Here is an 18,181-nt window from a genome sequence, read left to right as displayed (position 1 = left end):
ATTAGGGAAGCGGGGCTCACATCCCGTGCATGTAGCAGCGGTGCTAGCCAGGATTAGGGAAGCGGGGCTTACATCCCGTGCATGTAGCAGCGGTGCTAGCCAGGATTAGGGAAGCGGGGCTCACATCCCGTGCATGTAGCAGCGGTGCTAGCCAGGATTAGGGAAGCGGGGCTTACATCCCGTGCATGTAGCAGCGGTGCTAGCCAGGATTAGGGAAGCGGGGCTTACATCCCGTGCATGTAGCAGCGGTGCTAGCCAGGATTAGGGAAGCGGGGCTTACATCCCGTGCATGTAGCAGCGGTGCTAGCCAGGATTAGGGAAGCGGGCTCACATCCCGTGCATGTAGCAGCGGTGCTAGCCAGGATTAGGGAAGCGGGGCTCACATCCCGTGCATGTAGCAGCAGTGCTAGCCAGGATTAGGGAAGCGGGGCTCACATCCCGTGCATGTAGCAGCGGTGCTAGCCAGGATTAGGGAAGCGGGGCTCACATCCCGTGCATGTAGCAGCGGTGCTAGCCAGGATTAGGGAAGCGAGGCTCACATCCCGTGCATGTAGCAGCGGTGCTAGCCAGGATTAGGGAAGCGGGGCTCACATCCCGTGCATGTAGCAGCGGTGCTAGCCAGGATTAGGGAAGCGGGGCTCACATCCCGTGCATGTAGCAGCGGTGCTAGCCAGGATTAGGGAAGCGGGGCTTACATCCCGTGCATGTAGCAGCGGTGCTAGCCAGGATTAGGGAAGCGGGGCTTACATCCCGTGCATGTAGCAGCGGTGCTAGCCAGGATTAGGGAAGCGGGGCTTACATCCCGTGCATGTAGCTGCGGTGCTAGCCAGGATTAGGGAAGCGGGGCTCACATCCCGTGCATGTAGCAGCGGTGCTAGCCAGGATTAGGGAAGCGGGGCTCACATCCCGTGCATGTAGCAGCGGTGCTAGCCAGGATTAGGGAAGCGGGGCTCACATCCCGTGCATGTAGCAGCGGTGCTAGCCAGGATTAGGGAAGCGGGGCTCACATCCCGTGCATGTAGCAGCAGTGCTAGCCAGGATTAGGGAAGCGGGCTCACATCCCGTGCATGTAGCAGCGGTGCTAGCCAGGATTAGGGAAGCGGGGCTCACATCCCGTGCATGTAGCAGCGGTGCTAGCCAGGGTTAGGGAAGCGGGGCTCACACCCCGTGCATGTAGCAGCGGTGCTAGCCAGGATTAGGGAAGCGGGGCTCACACCCCGTGCATGTAGCAGCAGTGCTAGCCAGGATTAGGGAAGCGGGGCTCACATCCCGTGCATGTAGCAGCGGTGCTAGCCAGGATTAGGGAAGCGGGGCTCACATCCCGTGCATGTAGCAGCGGTGCTAGCCAGGATTAGGGAAGCGGGGCTCACATCCCGTGCATGTAGCAGCGGTGCTAGCCAGGATTAGGGAAGCGGGGCTTACATCCCGTGCATGTAGCAGCGGTGCTAGCCAGGATTAGGGAAGCGGGGCTTACATCCCGTGCATGTAGCAGCGGTGCTAGCCAGGATTAGGGTAGCGGGGCTTACATCCCGTGCATGTAGCAGCGGTGCTAGCCAGGATTAGGGAAGCGGGGCTTACATCCCGTGCATGTAGCAGCGGTGCTAGCCAGGATTAGGGAAGCGGGGCTCACATCCCGTGCATGTAGCATCGGTGCTAGCCAGGATTAGGGAAGCGGGGCTTACAATCCCGTGCATGTAGCAGCGGTGCTAGCCAGGATTAGGGAAGCGGGGCTTACATCCCGTGCATGTAGCAGCGGTGCTAGCCAGGATTAGGTAGCGGGGCTTACATCCCGTGCATGTAGCAGCGGTGCTAGCCAGGATTAGGGAAGCGGGGCTTACATCCCGTGCATGTAGCAGCGGTGCTAGCCAGGATTAGGGAAGCGGGGCTTACATCCCGTGCATGCAGCAGCGGTGCTAGCCAGGATTAGGGAAGCGGGGCTTACATCCCGTGCATGTAGCAGCGGTGCTAGCCAGGATTAGGGAAGCGGGGCTCACATCCCGTGCATGTAACAGCGGTGCTAGCCAGGATTAGGGAAGCGGGGCTCACATCCCGTGCATGTAGCAGCGGTGCTAGCCAGGATTAGGGAAGCAGGGCTTACCTTGAATCCCACTAAGTGTTTGGTAGGAATGGCTGAGGTGCTGTACCTAGGGCACAGGGTGGGCGGAGGGCACGGGGTGGGCGGAGGGCATCTGAAGCCTGTACCAGCTAAGGTTGAGACAATAGTGCAGTGGCCCGTCACAAGGCTAAGAAGCAGGTTATGGCTTTCCTAGGCACCGCTGGCTACTATAGGAAGTTTGTGCCCCAGTACAGCGCCGTGGCTAAACCCCTGACAGACTTGACACGGAAGTTACTCTCAGTTCTGGTTGTCTGGTCTCCCACCTATGAAATTGCATTTCAGGCATTAAAGACCGCACTGGCCAGTGCTCCTATCTTGGCTGCATTAGACTATTCAAAGAAGTTTTTGGTGCAGACCGATGATGCCTTGGACTTTGGTATCGGTCCTGTGCTCAGCCAAGTGGGGGAGGAGGGAGGAGCGCATCCTGTGGTGTACCCGAGCTGTACCGTGCTGCCCAGGGAAGTGGCTTATGCCACGATTGAGTGTTTGGCGATCGTATGGGCACTACGCAAGCTGCAGCCCTATCTCTACGGTCGCCAATTCACTGTAATCACGGACCATAACCCCCTGAGTTGGTTACAACGGGTGTCAGGGAAAATGCCAAACTTCTGCGCTGGAGCCTGGCCCTGCAAGAGTTTGACTTTACTATCCAGCACAAGAAGGGCAGCGAGCATGGCAATGCCGACGGACTATCCCGCAAGGACAGTCCTGTTGGACATTTAACCTCAAGAGTTGTCCGGCCTGTTAAACCACCGGACGAGGCTGTTGTAATAGTACCTACACTTTGAGGTGAGGAGGTGTGGCGGTGAAGGAGTACCCAGGCCAATAGTAAAGGTATTATGCCCGGCTGGGTGCCCCTGAGCATATTGGGGAATTGTAGATTGCCAGCTCTGCAACCCAGTAATGGCAGTAACACTGATTTTAATAAAAATGTCTCTCACACCAGGTATAAGGTGGCGAGAATAATGACATTTCTAAAAGTAATGTATAACCGTAACAGTGTTACCTGTAAACCGTGCAAAAGAAAAATGGTTTTAAAACCCAGTAGCTTGAAGCATAGCAAGCGGCGTGTAGCTAACTTCTGCTAGGAAGCTCCTAGCGCTCTGAGATTTGCTGTGAGCGCTGGTTGGGTAAAATCATGGAAAAGTTTATAGTGCAATTTTTATAAAGTTATATAAAAATTGTTGAATGAAAGTCCCCCTATTTTAATTGTTCCAACAGTATAGGCATAAGGGGATTTTCATTCAGACGGCCGGAACAGAGGAAACACTGAATTTGTAATCGCTGTACTTTAGAAATGCATAGCAGGAAATTCCTGCGAGGTAAGCAACGCATATTTAGCCCGGACCTCTAAGACACCCCGCTGGCTCAGAGCCAAGATGTCTGAAAAAGTCCGGAGTTAAAAGGCTTCGGCCGATTAAGGTGTTAAGTGGGGAGGGGTAATGCAAGTATCCCCATCTTAGTAATGTCTGGGCAAATGCGACATTTTGTCTGAGCTGGCCGGACATCTGGCCCAAGGTAAGGGGGACGGGTCTGGTACGCTAAGCGGCAAAGGTGCGAGGTTCGCACATGCCCTTAGCAAACTAAGAAGCCCTCTGCCAGGTTTTGCCAAGTATGGGCAACTCTGGGATAGGTGGGAATATTTGTTCCCACGGAGAGATTGGCTGCAGAGGTTACAGATGGGGGGTTTTACTGCATAAGAATCCCTGCAGCCGACCGGGAGTCCGTTCCATCTAAGCTGGACTTTAGACTTTTTACCATCGTAACCCAAGTAAAGAGTTCGTAAGAACTAAGGTTTCGTTTTACCCCGTCCCAGTAAGTGTTTTTCAAGTGGTTTTGTAAACGAATGGTGTGTGTTAAGTTCTGTAAATAAATCACAATTTATTTTATCTCTTGCTTTGCTCAATCAAAGGATCCGGGTATTGATCCGGGTATTGAGGTGTTAATAGTGCTGGTCTCCTGTGACAGGGGGAATGGCTGTGTGGGGGGGGGGAAAGAGGTGCTGTGCGTGTGGGTGAAGAGGCGCTGCGTGTTTGGGGTGTTTGTTGGGGGGAGAGAGAGGCTGTGTGTGTTGGGGGGGGGGAGAGAGAGGCTGTGTGTGTTGGGGGGAGAGCTGTGTGTGTTGGGGGGAGAGGCTGTGTGTGTTGGGGGGAGAGGCTGTGTGTGTTGGGGGGGAGAGGCTGTGTGTGTTGGGGGGGGGAGAGGCTGTGTGTGTTGGGGGGGGGAGAGGCTGTGTGTGTTGGGGGGGAGAGGCTGTGTGTGTTGGGTGGGGGGAGAGGCTGTGTGTGTTGGGTGGGGGGAGAGGCTGTGTGTGTTGGGTGGGGGGAGAGGCTGTGTGTGTTGGGGGGGGGAGAGGCTGTGTGTGTTGGGGGGGGGGAGGAGAGGCTGTGTGTGTTGGGGGGGGGGGGAGAGGCTGTGTGTGTTGGGGGGGAGGAGAGGCTGTGTGTGTTGGGGGGAGGAGAGGCTGTGTGTGTTGGGGGGGTGAGAGGCTGTGTGTGTTGGGGGGGGAGAGGCTGTGTGTGTTGGGGGGGGAGAGAGGCTGTGTGTGTTGGGGGGGGGGGGAGGCTGTGTGTGTTGAGGGGGGGAGAGAGGCTGTGGTGTGTTGAGGGGGGGAGAGAGGCTGTGTGTGTTGGGGGGGGGGGGGAGAGGCTGTGTGTGTTGGGGGGGGGGGGGGAGGCTGTGTGTGTTGGGGGGGGAGAGGCTGTGTGTTGGGGGGGGAGGGGGATAGGCTGTGTGTGTTGGGGGGAGGGGGAAGAGGCTGTGGGTGGGGGAGAGGAGAGAGGCGGGGGGAGAGGCTGGGGTCTGTCACACTGCTGAGGTTATCTCTGTGCCACTTCCAGAGCTGTCCATTCAGCCGGTACTGAACTCCGTCCTCGTCCCTCCGCACCTGCAGGCCTCACACTCACACGGTACGTGGCTGGAGACTCCGGGGGGGTTCCCAGCACCGCTAGGACATGGTGTAGTAGAGCCTGGCACCTCTAGGACATGATAAAAGGAAAAATCAGTCCGCTCGCCCAAATCTGGGATAGGATTAATCTCTTAATCCACTAAGGTGCAGGAGAGACCTCACACATTATATTATAACACTAAGGTGCAGGAGAGTCCTCACACATTATATTATATTATATTATAACACTAAGGTGCAGGAGAGACCTCACACATTATATTATATTATAACACTAAGGTGCAGGAGAGTCCTCACACATTATATTATAACACGAAGGTGCAGGAGAGACCTCACACATTATATTATATTATAACACTAAGGTGCAGGAGAGTCCTCACACATTATATTATATTATAACACTAAGGTGCAGGAGAGACCTCACACATTATATTATAACACGAAGGTGCAGGAGAGACCTCACACATTATATTATATTATAACACTAAGGTGCAGGAGAGTCCTCACACATTATATTATATTATAACACTAAGGTGCAGGAGAGTCCTCACACATTATATTATATTATAACACATAAGGTGCAGGAGAGACCTCACACATTATATTATATTATATTATAACACTAAGGTGCAGGAGAGACCTCACACATTATATTATATTATATTATAACACTAAGGTGCAGGAGAGACCTCACACATTATATTATATTATATTATAACACTAAGGTGCAGGAGAGTCCTCACACATTATATTATATTATATTATAACACTAAGGTGCAGGAGAGTCCTCACACATTATATTATATTATAACACTAAGGTGCAGGAGAGTCCTCACACATTATATTATATTATAATGTAACACTAAGGTGCAGGAGAGTCCTCATACATTATATTATATTATAACACTAAGGTGCAGGAGAGTCCTCACACATTATATTATATTATAACACTAAGGTGCAGGAGAGACCTCACACATTATATTATATTATAACACTAAGGTGCAGGAGAGACCTCACACATTATATTATATTATAACACTAAGGTGCAGGAGAGACCTCACACATTATATTATAACACTAAGGTGCAGGAGAGACCTCACACATTATATTATATTATAACACTAAGGTGCAGGAGAGACCTCACACATTATATTATATTATAACACTAAGGTGCAGGAGAGACCTCACACATTATATTATATTATAACACTAAGGTGCAGAGAGACCTCACACATTATATTATATTATAACACTAAGGTGCAGGAGAGACCTCACACATTATATTATATTATAACACTAAGGTGCAGGAGAGACCGCACACATTATATTATAACACTAAGGTGCAGGAGAGTCCTCACACATTATATTATATTATAACACTAAGGTGCAGGAGAGTCCTCACACATTATATTATAACACTAAGGTGCAGGAGAGACCTCACACATTATATTATATTATAACACTAAGGTACAGGAGAGTCCTCACACATTATATTATATTATAACACTAAGGTGCAGGAGAGACCTCACACATTATATTATATTATAACACTAAGGTGCAGGAGAGACCGCACACATTATATTATAACACTAAGGTGCAGGAGAGTCCTCCATACATTATATTATATTATAACACTAAGGTGCAGGAGAGTCCTCACACATTATATTATATTATAACACTAAGGTGCAGGAGAGTCCTCACACATTATATTATATTATAACACTAAGGTGCAGGAGAGACCTCACACATTATATTATATTATAACACTAAGGTGCAGGAGAGACCTCACACATTATATTATATTATAACACTAAGGTGCAGGAGAGTCCTCACACATTATATTATATTATAACACTAAGGTGCAGGAGAGACCTCACACATTATATTATATTATAACACTAGGTGCAGGAGAGACCTCACACATTATATTATATTATAACACTAAGGTGCAGGAGAGACCTCACACATTATATTATATTATAACACTAAGGTGCAGGAGAGTCCTCACACATTATATTATATTATAACACTAAGGTGCAGGAGAGACCTCACACATTATATTATATTATAACACTAAGGTGCAGGAGAGACCTCACACATTATATTATATTATAACACTAAGGTGCAGGAGAGACCTCACACATTATATTATATTATAACACTAAGGTACAGGAGAGTCCTCACACATTAAATTTATATTATAACACTAAGGTGCAGGAGAGACCTCACACATTATATTATATTATAACACTAAGGTGCAGGAGAGACCTCACACATTATATTATATTATAACACTAAGGTGCAGGAGAGACCTCACACATTATATTATATTATAACACTAATGTCAGGTGAGACCTCACACATTATATTATAACACTAAGGTGCAGGAGAGACCTCACACATTATATTATATTATAACACTAAGGTGCAGGAGAGTCCTCACACATTATATTATATTATAACACTAAGGTGCAGGAGAGACCTCACACATTATATTATATTATAACACTAAGGTGCAGGAGAGTCCTCACACATTATATTATAACACTAAGGTGCAGGAGAGACCTCACACATTATATTATATTAAAACACCTAAGGTACAGGAGAGTCCTCACACATTATATTATAACACTAAGGTGCAGGAGAGTCCTCACACATTATATTATATTATAACACTAAGGTACAGGAGAGTCCTCACACATTATATTATATTATAACACTAAGGTGCAGGAGAGACCTCACACATTATATTATATTATAACACTAAGGTGCAGGAGAGACCTCACACATTATATTAATATTATAACACTAAGGTGCAGGAGAGTCCTCACACATTATATTATATTATAACACTAAGGTGCAGGAGAGACCTCACACATTATATTATATTATAACACTAAGGTGCAGGAGAGACCTCACACATTATATTATATTATAACACTAAGGTGCAGGAGAGTCCTCACACATTATATTATATTATAACACTAAGGTGCAGGAGAGTCCTCACACATTATATTATATTATAACACTAAGGTGCAGGAGAGACCTCACACATTATATTATATAATAACACTAAGGTGCAGGAGAGACCTCACACATTATATTATATAATAACACTAAGGTGCAGGAGAGTCCTCACACATTATATTATATTATAACACTAAGTGCAGGAGAGTCCTCACACATTATATTATATTATAACACTAAGGTGCAGGAGAGACCTCACACATTATATTATATTATATTATAACACTAAGGTACAGGAGAGACCTCACACATTATATTATATTATAACACTAAGGTGCAGGAGAGACCTCACACATTATATTATATAATAACACTAAGGTGCAGGAGAGACCTCACACATTATATTATATTATAACACTAAGGTGCAGGAGAGACCTCACACATTATATTATATTATAACACTAAGGTGCAGGAGAGACCTCACACATTATATTATATAATAACACTAAGGTGCAGGAGAGACCTCACACATTATATTATATTATAACACTAAGGTGCAGGAGAGACCTCACACATTATATTATATTATAACACTAAGGTACAGGAGAGTCCTCACACATTATATTATATTATAACACTAAGGTGCAGGAGAGACCTCACACATTATATTATATTATAACACTAAGGTGCAGGAGAGACCTCACACATTATATTATATAATAACACTAAGGTGCAGGAGAGTCCTCACACATTATATTATATTATAACACTAAGGTGCAGGAGAGTCCTCACACATTATATTATAACACTAAGGTGCAGGAGAGACCTCACACATTATATTATATTATAACACTAAGGTGCAGGAGAGACCTCACACATTATATTATATTATAACACTAAGGTGCAGGAGAGACCTCACACATTATATTATATTATAACACTAAGGTGCAGGAGAGACCTCACACATTATATTATATAATAACACTAAGGTGCAGGAGAGTCCTCACACATTATATTATATTATAACACTAAGGTGCAGGAGAGTCCTCACACTTATATTATAACACTAAGGTGCAGGAGAGACCTCACACATTATATTATATTATAACACTAAGGTGCAGGAGAGACCGCACACATTATATTATATTATATTATAACACTAAGGTGCAGGAGAGTCCTCACACATTATATTATATTATAACACTAAGGTGCAGGAGAGACCTCACACATTATATTATATTATAACACTAAGGTGCAGGAGAGACCTCACACATTATATTATATTATAACACTAAGGTGCAGGAGAGACCTCACACATTATATTATATTATAACACTAAGGTGCAGGAGAGACCTCACACATTATATTATATAATAACACTAAGGTGCAGGAGAGTCCTCACACATTATATTATATTATAACACTAAGGTGCAGGAGAGTCCTCACACATTATATTATATTATAACACTAAGGTGCAGGAGAGTCCTCACACATTATATTATAACACTAAGGTGCAGGAGAGACCTCACACATTATATTATATTATAACACTAAGGTGCAGGAGAGACCGCACACATTATATTATATTATATTATAACACTAAGGTGCAGGAGAGTCCTCACACATTATATTATATTATAACACTAAGGTGCAGGAGAGACCTCACACATTATATTATATTATAACACTAAGGTGCAGGAGAGTCCTCACACATTATATTATATTATAACACTAAGGTGCAGGAGAGTCCTCACACATTATATTATATTATAACACTAAGGTGCAGGAGAGACCGCACACATTATATTATAACACTAAGGTGCAGGAGAGTCCTCACACATTATATTATATTATAACACTAAGGTGCAGGAGAGACCTCACACATTATATTATATTATAACACTAAGGTGCAGGAGAGACCTCACACATTATATTATATTATAACACTAAGGTGCAGGAGAGTCCTCACACATTATATTATAACACTAAGGTGCAGGAGAGACCTCACACATTATATTATATTATAACACTAAGGTACAGGAGAGACCGCACACATTATATTATATTATAACACTAAGGTGCAGGAGAGACCTCACACATTATATTATATTATAACACTAATGTACAGGAGAGTCCTCACACATTATATTATATTATATATAACACTAAGGTGCAGGAGAGACCTCACACATTATATTATATTATAACACTAAGGTGCAGGAGAGTCCTCACACATTATATTATAACACTAAGGTACAGGAGAGTCCTCACACATTATATTATATTATAACACTAAGGTACAGGAGAGTCCTCACACATTATATTATATTATAACACTAAGGTGCAGGAGAGTCCTCACACATTATATTATATTATAACACTAAGGTGCAGGAGAGTCCTCACACATTATATTATATTATAACACTAAGGTGCAGGAGAGACCTCACACATTATATTATATTATAACACTAAGGTGCAGGAGAGACCTCACACATTATATTATATTATAACACTAAGGTGCAGGAGAGACCTCACACATTATATTATATTATAACACTAAGGTGCAGGAGAGACCTCACACATTATATTATATTATAACACTAAGGTACAGGAGAGTCCTCACACATTATATTATATTATAACACTAAGGTGCAGGAGAGTCCTCACACATTATATTATATTATAACACTAAGGTGCAGGAGAGTCCTCACACATTATATTATATTATAACACTAAGGTGCAGGAGAGACCTCACACATTATATTATATTATAACACTAAGGTGCAGGAGAGACCTCACACATTATATTATATTATAACACTAAGGTGCAGGAGAGACCTCACACATTATATTATATTATAACACTAAGGTGCAGGAGAGTTCTCATACATTTTATTATAACACTGAGGGCATCTTGTAAGAGGATCTTTTTGATCTCTAGGGACCATTTACCTCTAGGACATGGCCTGGCGTCCGTGCTGGGACTCTCTCACTCATGCTGGACTCTCTCACTCACGCTCAACTCTCTCTGTCACTCACGCTGAGTCTCTCTCTCACTCACGCTGGAGTCTCTCTCTCACTCACGCTGGAGTCTCTCTCTCACTCACGCTGGACTCTCTCTCACTCACGCTGGACTCTCTCTCACTCACGCTGGACTCTCTCTCACTCACGCTGGACTCTCTCTCACTCACGCTGGACTCTCTCTCACTCACGCTGGACTCTCACTCACGCTGGACTCTCACTCACTCACCTGGACTCTCACTCACTCACGCTGGACTCTCTCACTCACGCTGGACTCTCTCACTCACGCTGGACTCTCTCACTCACGCTGGACTCTCTCACTCACGCTGGACTCTCTCACTCACGCTGGACTCTCTCACTCACGCTGGACTCTCTCACTCACGCTGGACTCTCTCACTCACGCTGGACTCTCTCACTCACGCTGGACTCTCTCACTCACGCTGGACTCTCTCACTCACGCTGGACTCTCTCACTCACGCTGGACTCTCTCACTCACGCTGGACTCTCTCACTCACGCTGGACTCTCTCACTCACGCTGGACTCTCTCACTCACGCTGGACTCTCTCACTCACGCTGGACTCTCTCACTCACGCTGGACTCTCTCACTCACGCTGGACTCTCTCACTCACGCTGGACTCTCACTCACGCTGGACTCTCTCACTCACGCTGGACTCTCTCTCTCACTCACGCTGGACTCTCTCTCTCACTCACGCTGGACTCTCTCTCTCACTCACGCTGGACTCTCTCTCTCACTCACGCTGGACTCTCTCTCTCACTCACGCTGGACTCTCTCTCTCACTCACGCTGGACTCTCTCTCTCACTCACGCTGGACTCTCTCTCTCACTCACGCTGGACTCTCTCTCTCACTCACGCTGGACTCTCTCTCTCACTCACGCTGGACTCTCTCTCTCACTCACGCTGGACTCTCTCTCTCACTCACGCTGGACTCTCTCTCTCACTCACGCTGGACTCTCTCTCACTCACGCTGGACTCTCTCTCTCACTCACGCTGGACTCTCTCTCTCACTCACGCTGGACTCTCTCTCTCACTCACGCTGGACTCTCTCTCTCACGCTGGACTCTCTCTCTCACTCACGCTGGACTCTCTCTCTCACTCACGCTGGACTCTCTCTCTCACTCACGCTGGACTCTCTCTCTCACTCACGCTGGACTCTCTCTCTCACTCACGCTGGACTCTCTCTCTCACTCACGCTGGACTCTCTCTCTCACTCACGCTGGACTCTCTCTCTCACTCACGCTGGACTCTCTCTCTCACTCACGCTGGACTCTCTCTCTCACTCACGCTGGACTCTCTCTCTCACTCACGCTGGACTCTCTCACTCACGCTGGACTCTCTCACTCACGCTGGACTCTCTCACTCACGCTGGACTCTCTCTCTCTCACGCTGGACTCTCTCTCTCACTCACGCTGGACTCTCTCTCTCACTCACGCTGGACTCTCTCTCTCACTCACGCTGGACTCTCTCTCTCACTCACGCTGGACTCTCTCTCTCACTCACGCTGGACTCTCTCTCTCACTCACGCTGGACTCTCTCTCTCACTCACGCTGGACTCTCTCTCTCACTCACGCTGGACTCTCTCTCTCACTCACGCTGGACTCTCTCTCTCACTCACGCTGGACTCTCTCTCTCACTCACGCTGGACTCTCTCTCTCACTCACGCTGGACTCTCTCTCTCACTCACGCTGGACTCTCTCTCTCACTCACGCTGGACTCTCTCTCTCACTCACGCTGGACTCTCTCTCTCACTCACGCTGGACTCTCTCTCTCACTCACGCTGGACTCTCTCTCTCACTCACGCTGGACTCTCTCTCTCACTCACGCTGGACTCTCTCTCTCACTCACGCTGGACTCTCTCTCTCACTCACGCTGGACTCTCTCTCTCACTCACGCTGGACTCTCTCTCTCACTCACGCTGGACTCTCTCTCTCACTCACGCTGGACTCTCTCTCTCACTCACGCTGGACTCTCTCTCTCACTCACGCTGGACTCTCTCTCTCACTCACGCTGGACTCTCTCTCTCACTCACGCTGGACTCACACTCACGCTGGACTCACACTCACGCTGGACTCTCTCTCACACTCACGCTGGACTCTCTCTCACACTCACGCTGGACTCTCTCTCACTCACGCTGGACTCTCTCTCACTCACGCTGGACTCTCTCTCACTCACGCTGGACTCTCTCTCACTCACGCTGGACTCTCTCTCACTCACGCTGGACTCTCTCTCACTCACGCTGGACTCTCTCTCACTCACGCTGGACTCTCTCACTCACGCTGGACTCTCTCACTCACGCTGGACTCTCTCTCTCTCTCTCTCACTCACGCTGGACTCTCTCTCTCTCTCACTCACGCTGGACTCGCTCTCTCTCTCTCTCTCACTCACGCTGGACTCTCTCTCTCTCTCTCTCTCTCACTCACGCTGGACTCACGCTGGACTCTCTCTCTCTCTCTCTCTCTCTCTCTCACTCACGCTGGACTCTCTCTCTCACTCACGCTGGACTCTCTCTCTCACGCTGGACTCTCTCTCTCTCTCTCTCTCTCACGCTGGACTCTCTCTTTTCACAGGTGACGGGAGACCTGGATCTGACCGACTCAAAACCAGCGATGTTGCAGAACCCAACACCTCCTGAGAATCCCCTCCCCTGTCCCCCCCATCTCGTCGGCTGCCCCCTCGCCTGCTCTCGTCGGCTGCCCCTCGCCTGCTCTCTTGTTGGGCCCCTCGCTCCCTCTCTTACAGGGAGATGTGGTTAGGGGGGTTCTATAGTAGCGGGCCGCCCTCCGGATGCCTTCCTGTCACTAGAGAGAACAGCAGCTGAAGGGTTAACCCTTTCATGGGGGGGGGGGGGGCAGAGCACTGTGTCGGACGCCGTGACGTCACTTTATTTCACTAGTACTTTCGGATAACTGCACGGGGGCTGTTAGTTATCCCACGAACACCACTCTCCTGAGGTGCCTCATTGCCAGAGGGATTGTATTTAAAGATGGCTGCCTATCCCCACTGTTAAATGTAAAGTTTTTGCATATATATATTGGTCCCATTACGGGGGGGGGGGGGGGGTGTGAGAGCACAATATTTCACATCGGGATCACGCTGTTTGTGCGTGTGTGTGCGTTTGTGTTCTAGCGAGGCTGGGAAGGGGTTAACATTCACTGCGCACATTGCCAGCAGAGGAAGGGTTAAAGTAGGCATAAGATATTCTGGCACATGCGTGGTTACCGTCTTACCGGCAACGCATTGCATGCACACTGGCTGTGACGGGGTTAATAAATCAGATGGGGGAGGGCACCCAGCCTCAGATTACAGCCCATTCCCCATCACAAGGTGAGAGCATCCACTATCCCCTGCACTACTGTAACCCTGCGGCTGCCACGGACACTCCAATATTGCTCCTTCCTGGCAGGGGAGGAGTTGATGCATCTGCTCCATGCACAAGAATTTGTTTTTTTAGATCTTCATGGCGCCCGTGTTCCTTCTCCCCCCCCCCCCCCGTCCTGCACCCTATGTCCCCCTGTCCTGTACTCCTGTGTCCCCCCTCGTCGTGCACCTGTGCCCCCTGTCCTGCACCCCTGTTCCCACCCACTGTTGTCGTTGTCCCCTTGTCCTGGCCTTGTGTCCCTTCTGTCCTGCGCCCCTGTTTCCCCCCGTCCTGTACCCCTCTGTTCCCACCCCCCGATCTGCACCCCTGTGTCGTAGTCATCCTGTCCTCCGCCCCTGTGTTCCCCCCCGTCCTCCGCCCCTGTGTTTACCTCCGCCCCTGTGTTCTCCCCCCCGTCTTCCGCCCCTGTGTGTTCCCCCCGTCCTCCGCCCCTGTGTTCCCCCGTCCTCCGCCCCTGTGTTCCCCCGTCCTCCGCCCCTGTGTTCCCCCCGTCCTCCGCCCCTGTGTTCCCCCTCCGCCCTTGTGTTCCCCATCCCCGTCCCCCTCCCCCGCCCCTGTGTTCCCCCCCCCCGTCCTCCGCCGCTGTGTTCCCCCCCCGTCCTCCGCCCCTGTGTACCCCCCCCCCCCCGTCCTCCGCCCCTGTGTTCCCCCCCGTCCTCCGCCCCTGTGTTCCCCCCCCGTCCTCTGCCCTGTGTCCCCCCCCCGTCCTCCGCCCCTGTGTTCCCCCCCCCCCCGTCCTCTGCCCCTGTGGTTTCCCCGTCCTCCGCCCCTGTGTTCCCCCCCCCGTCCTCTGCCCCTGTGGTTTCCCCGTCCTCCGCCCCTGTGTTCCCCCCCCCCGTCCTCCGCCCCTGTGTTTACCTCCGCCCCTGTGTTCCCCCCCCCGTCTCCCGCCCCTGTGTTCCCCCCCCGTCCTCCGCCCCTGTGTTCCCCCCCCCGTCTCCCGCCCCTGTGTTCCCCCCCGTCCTCCGCCCCTGTGTTCCCCCCCCGTCCTCCGCCCCTGTGTTCCCCCCCGTCCACCTCCCCTGTGTTCCCCTGCGTCCTCCGCCCCTGTGTTCCCCCCCGTCCTCCGCCCCTGTGTTCCCCCCCGTCCTCCGCCCCTGTGGTCCCCCCCCGTCCTCCGCCCCTGTGTTCCCCCCGTCCTCCGCCCCTGTGTTCCCCCCCGTCCTCCGCCCCTGTGTTCCCCCCCGTCCTCCGCCCCTGTGTTCCCCCCGTCCTCCGCCCCTGTGTTCCGCCTCCGCCCCGTCCTCCGCCCCTGTGTCTTCCGCCCCTATGTTCCCCCCCCGTCCTCCACCTGTGTGTCGTCCCCCCCGTCCTCCACCCCTGTCCTCCCCCCCTGTGTTCCCCCTGTCCTCCGCCCCTGTGTCCCCCGCCCCTGTGTCCCCCCCTGTCCTCCACCCCTGTGTTTCCCCCCCCGTCCTCCGCCCCTGTGTTCCCCCCCCCGTCCTCCGCCCCTGTGTTCCCCCCCCCCGTCCTCCGCCCCTGTGTTCCCCCCCCCCGTCCTCCGCCCCTGTGTTCCCCCCCCCCGTCCTCCGCCCCTGTGTTTCTCCCCCCCCCCCGTCTTCCGCCCCTTTGTTTTCCCCCGTCCTTCTCCCCGTGTTCTCCCCCCGTCCTTCTCCCCGTGTTCTCCCCCCGTCCTTCTCCCCGTGTTCCCCCCCCGTCCTGCGCCCCCGTGTTCCCCCCCGTCCTGCGCCCCGTGTTCTCCCCCGTCCTTCGCCCCGTGTTCCCCCCCCCCGTCCTGCGCCCCGTGTTCCCCCCCGTCCTGCGCCCCCTGTTCCCCCCCCCCCTGCGCCCCCTGTTCCCCCCCCCCCGTCCTGCGCCCCCTGTTCCCCCCCCCCCCCGTCCTGCGCCCCGTGTTCCTCCCTGCGCTCCGTCCTGTGTCCCTAGGATAACCTCCCCCAGGGTGCAGCAGACCTGTTTTTTTTATGGGTATTTTTTTTATTTCCTGGGCTTTGGCTTTTAAGATGTAAAACATGTTTTTAATGTGGGATATGGGGAGCGGTAACATAACCGTGTGGTGCCTCAGTCACTGCAGCTCCTAAAAGGAGCGCTACGAGATTCCCCATCACTTAGACTGGTGTTCGATGGGTTAAAGCAGAGGGGGCCAACCCCAGTCCTCAAGGGCCATTGGCAGGTTATCAGGATATCCCTGCTTCAGCACAGGGCTCAGTTGAATACTGCACCTCCTGTGCTGAAGCAGGGAAATCCTGAAACCCTGGCCTGTTGCTGGCCCTTGAGTCCTGGGGTTAAGGGCTCCGGCACTGAAAGGGTGAAAAGTTTTAGTATTAAAATGCCCACTTGTGACTCTTAACCCTGCGAGTGCTGGAGGGCGGTGACTCGGCTGAGCATACGGGGGTTAACCCTTTCTAGCTGCTGCAGTCTCTGGCAATGGTTTGGGAAGGAAGATGGGGGTGCAGCCGGGGGGGCAGAATCTGATCAGTGTCTGAACCCCAAACATCATTCTTTTAAACATTGATTTTATTTAATTTGTTTCTTATTTCTGGGGGTTTGGGGAACCGGTTCATCTCCCCGTTATTTCTGTGTAAATATATATATTATTTAGATTTTCCTCATACTACAAATTCCGGGAACTGACAATATGTAGCTACCAATTTCTGTGTATATATGTTCATTTTATTTTTTTTTCTTAATGAAAATGTCCTGAGGTCCCTTCTCTCCCTCCCCCCTTCCTCATCTCCCCTCTCCCCCCCCTCATCTCCTCTCTCCCCCCCCTCATCATCTCCCCTCTACCCCCCTCATCATCTCCCCTCTACCCCCTCATAATCTCCCCTCTACCCCCCCATCATCTCCCCTCCCCCCCTCATCATCTCCCCTCTCCCCCCCTCATCATCTCCCCTCTCCCCCCCTCATCATCTCCCCTCTCCCCCCCTCCCTCATCTCCCTCTCCCCCCCTCATCATCTCCCCTCTCCCCCCCTCATCATCTCCCCTCTCCCCCCCTCATTATCTCCCCTCTCCCCCCCTATTAATCTCCCCTCTCCCCCCCTATTAATCTCCCCCCCTCCCTCATCTCCCCTCTCCCCCCCTCATCTCCCCTCTCCCCCCCTCATCTCCCCTCTCCCCCCCTCATTATCTCCCCTCTCCCCCCCCTCATTATCTCCCCTCCCCCCCCTCATTATCTCCCCTCCCCCCCCTCATCATCTCCCCCCCTCCCTCATCTCCCCTCTCCCCCCCTCATTATCTCCCCTCTCCCCCCCCTCATTATCTCCCCTCTCCCCCCCTCATCTCCCTCTCCCCCCCCCTCATCATCTCCCCTCCCCCCCCTCATCTCCCTCTCCCCCCCCCCTCCTCATCTCCCTCTCCCCACCCTCTGCATCCCTCCCCCCCCCATCTCATCTCCACCCCTGCGGTCCCTTTTGAACCCTTTATTTACCGCCTCCCCCCCCCCTTTTTATTCCTGTTTTAGAATGGAGAAGTGAATACTGTATTGTTGATGTTAGAAGCAAAACATAAAGCCAGGCGGTAGTGTAGCGCGCGGTCTCCCCGGCGCGGTCTGGCTTCTGGACGTGTACAGATATCTTCAATAAATTATTGGCATGAACAGTTTTCTCTTCTGGCCGTTTGTTTCTGGGGGGCTAAGCTGTTACTCTGGGAGGGGGGGGGCTAAGCTGTTACTCTGGGAGGGGGGGGGCTGAGCTGTTACTCTGGGAGGGGGTGTAATGGGAGAGGGGGTTTGGCCCGATATTAAAGGGGTTACACCCCATTTGGCACCCCCTGCTCTCACTTGGAAAGCAAGGGGTTACCTGGACTGCGGTCCA

The 18,181-nt window shown here is 50.9% G+C and overlaps 1 protein-coding gene across 1 annotated transcript in view; it reads left to right on the top strand.

Moving 5' to 3' along the window:
• The window catches only part of LOC142476957 (glycogen synthase kinase-3 beta-like), a gene marked incomplete at its 5' end in the record, with an annotated part of 58,866 nt that extends 43,941 nt beyond the window's left edge, over positions 1 to 14,925 (top strand). The window contains 2 exon segments of the mRNA XM_075582028.1: positions 4,957 to 5,025; positions 13,596 to 14,925. Coding sequence (XP_075438143.1) covers positions 4,957 to 5,025; positions 13,596 to 13,660 — 134 coding nt within the window.
• Positions 14,926 to 18,181: the final 3,256 nt, after the last annotated feature.

Source organism: Ascaphus truei, unplaced genomic scaffold, assembly GCF_040206685.1.
Source record: "Ascaphus truei isolate aAscTru1 unplaced genomic scaffold, aAscTru1.hap1 HAP1_SCAFFOLD_1807, whole genome shotgun sequence".
Lineage (NCBI taxonomy): Eukaryota > Metazoa > Chordata > Amphibia > Anura > Ascaphidae > Ascaphus > Ascaphus truei.
This window is presented reverse-complemented; position numbering and strand designations above follow the sequence as displayed.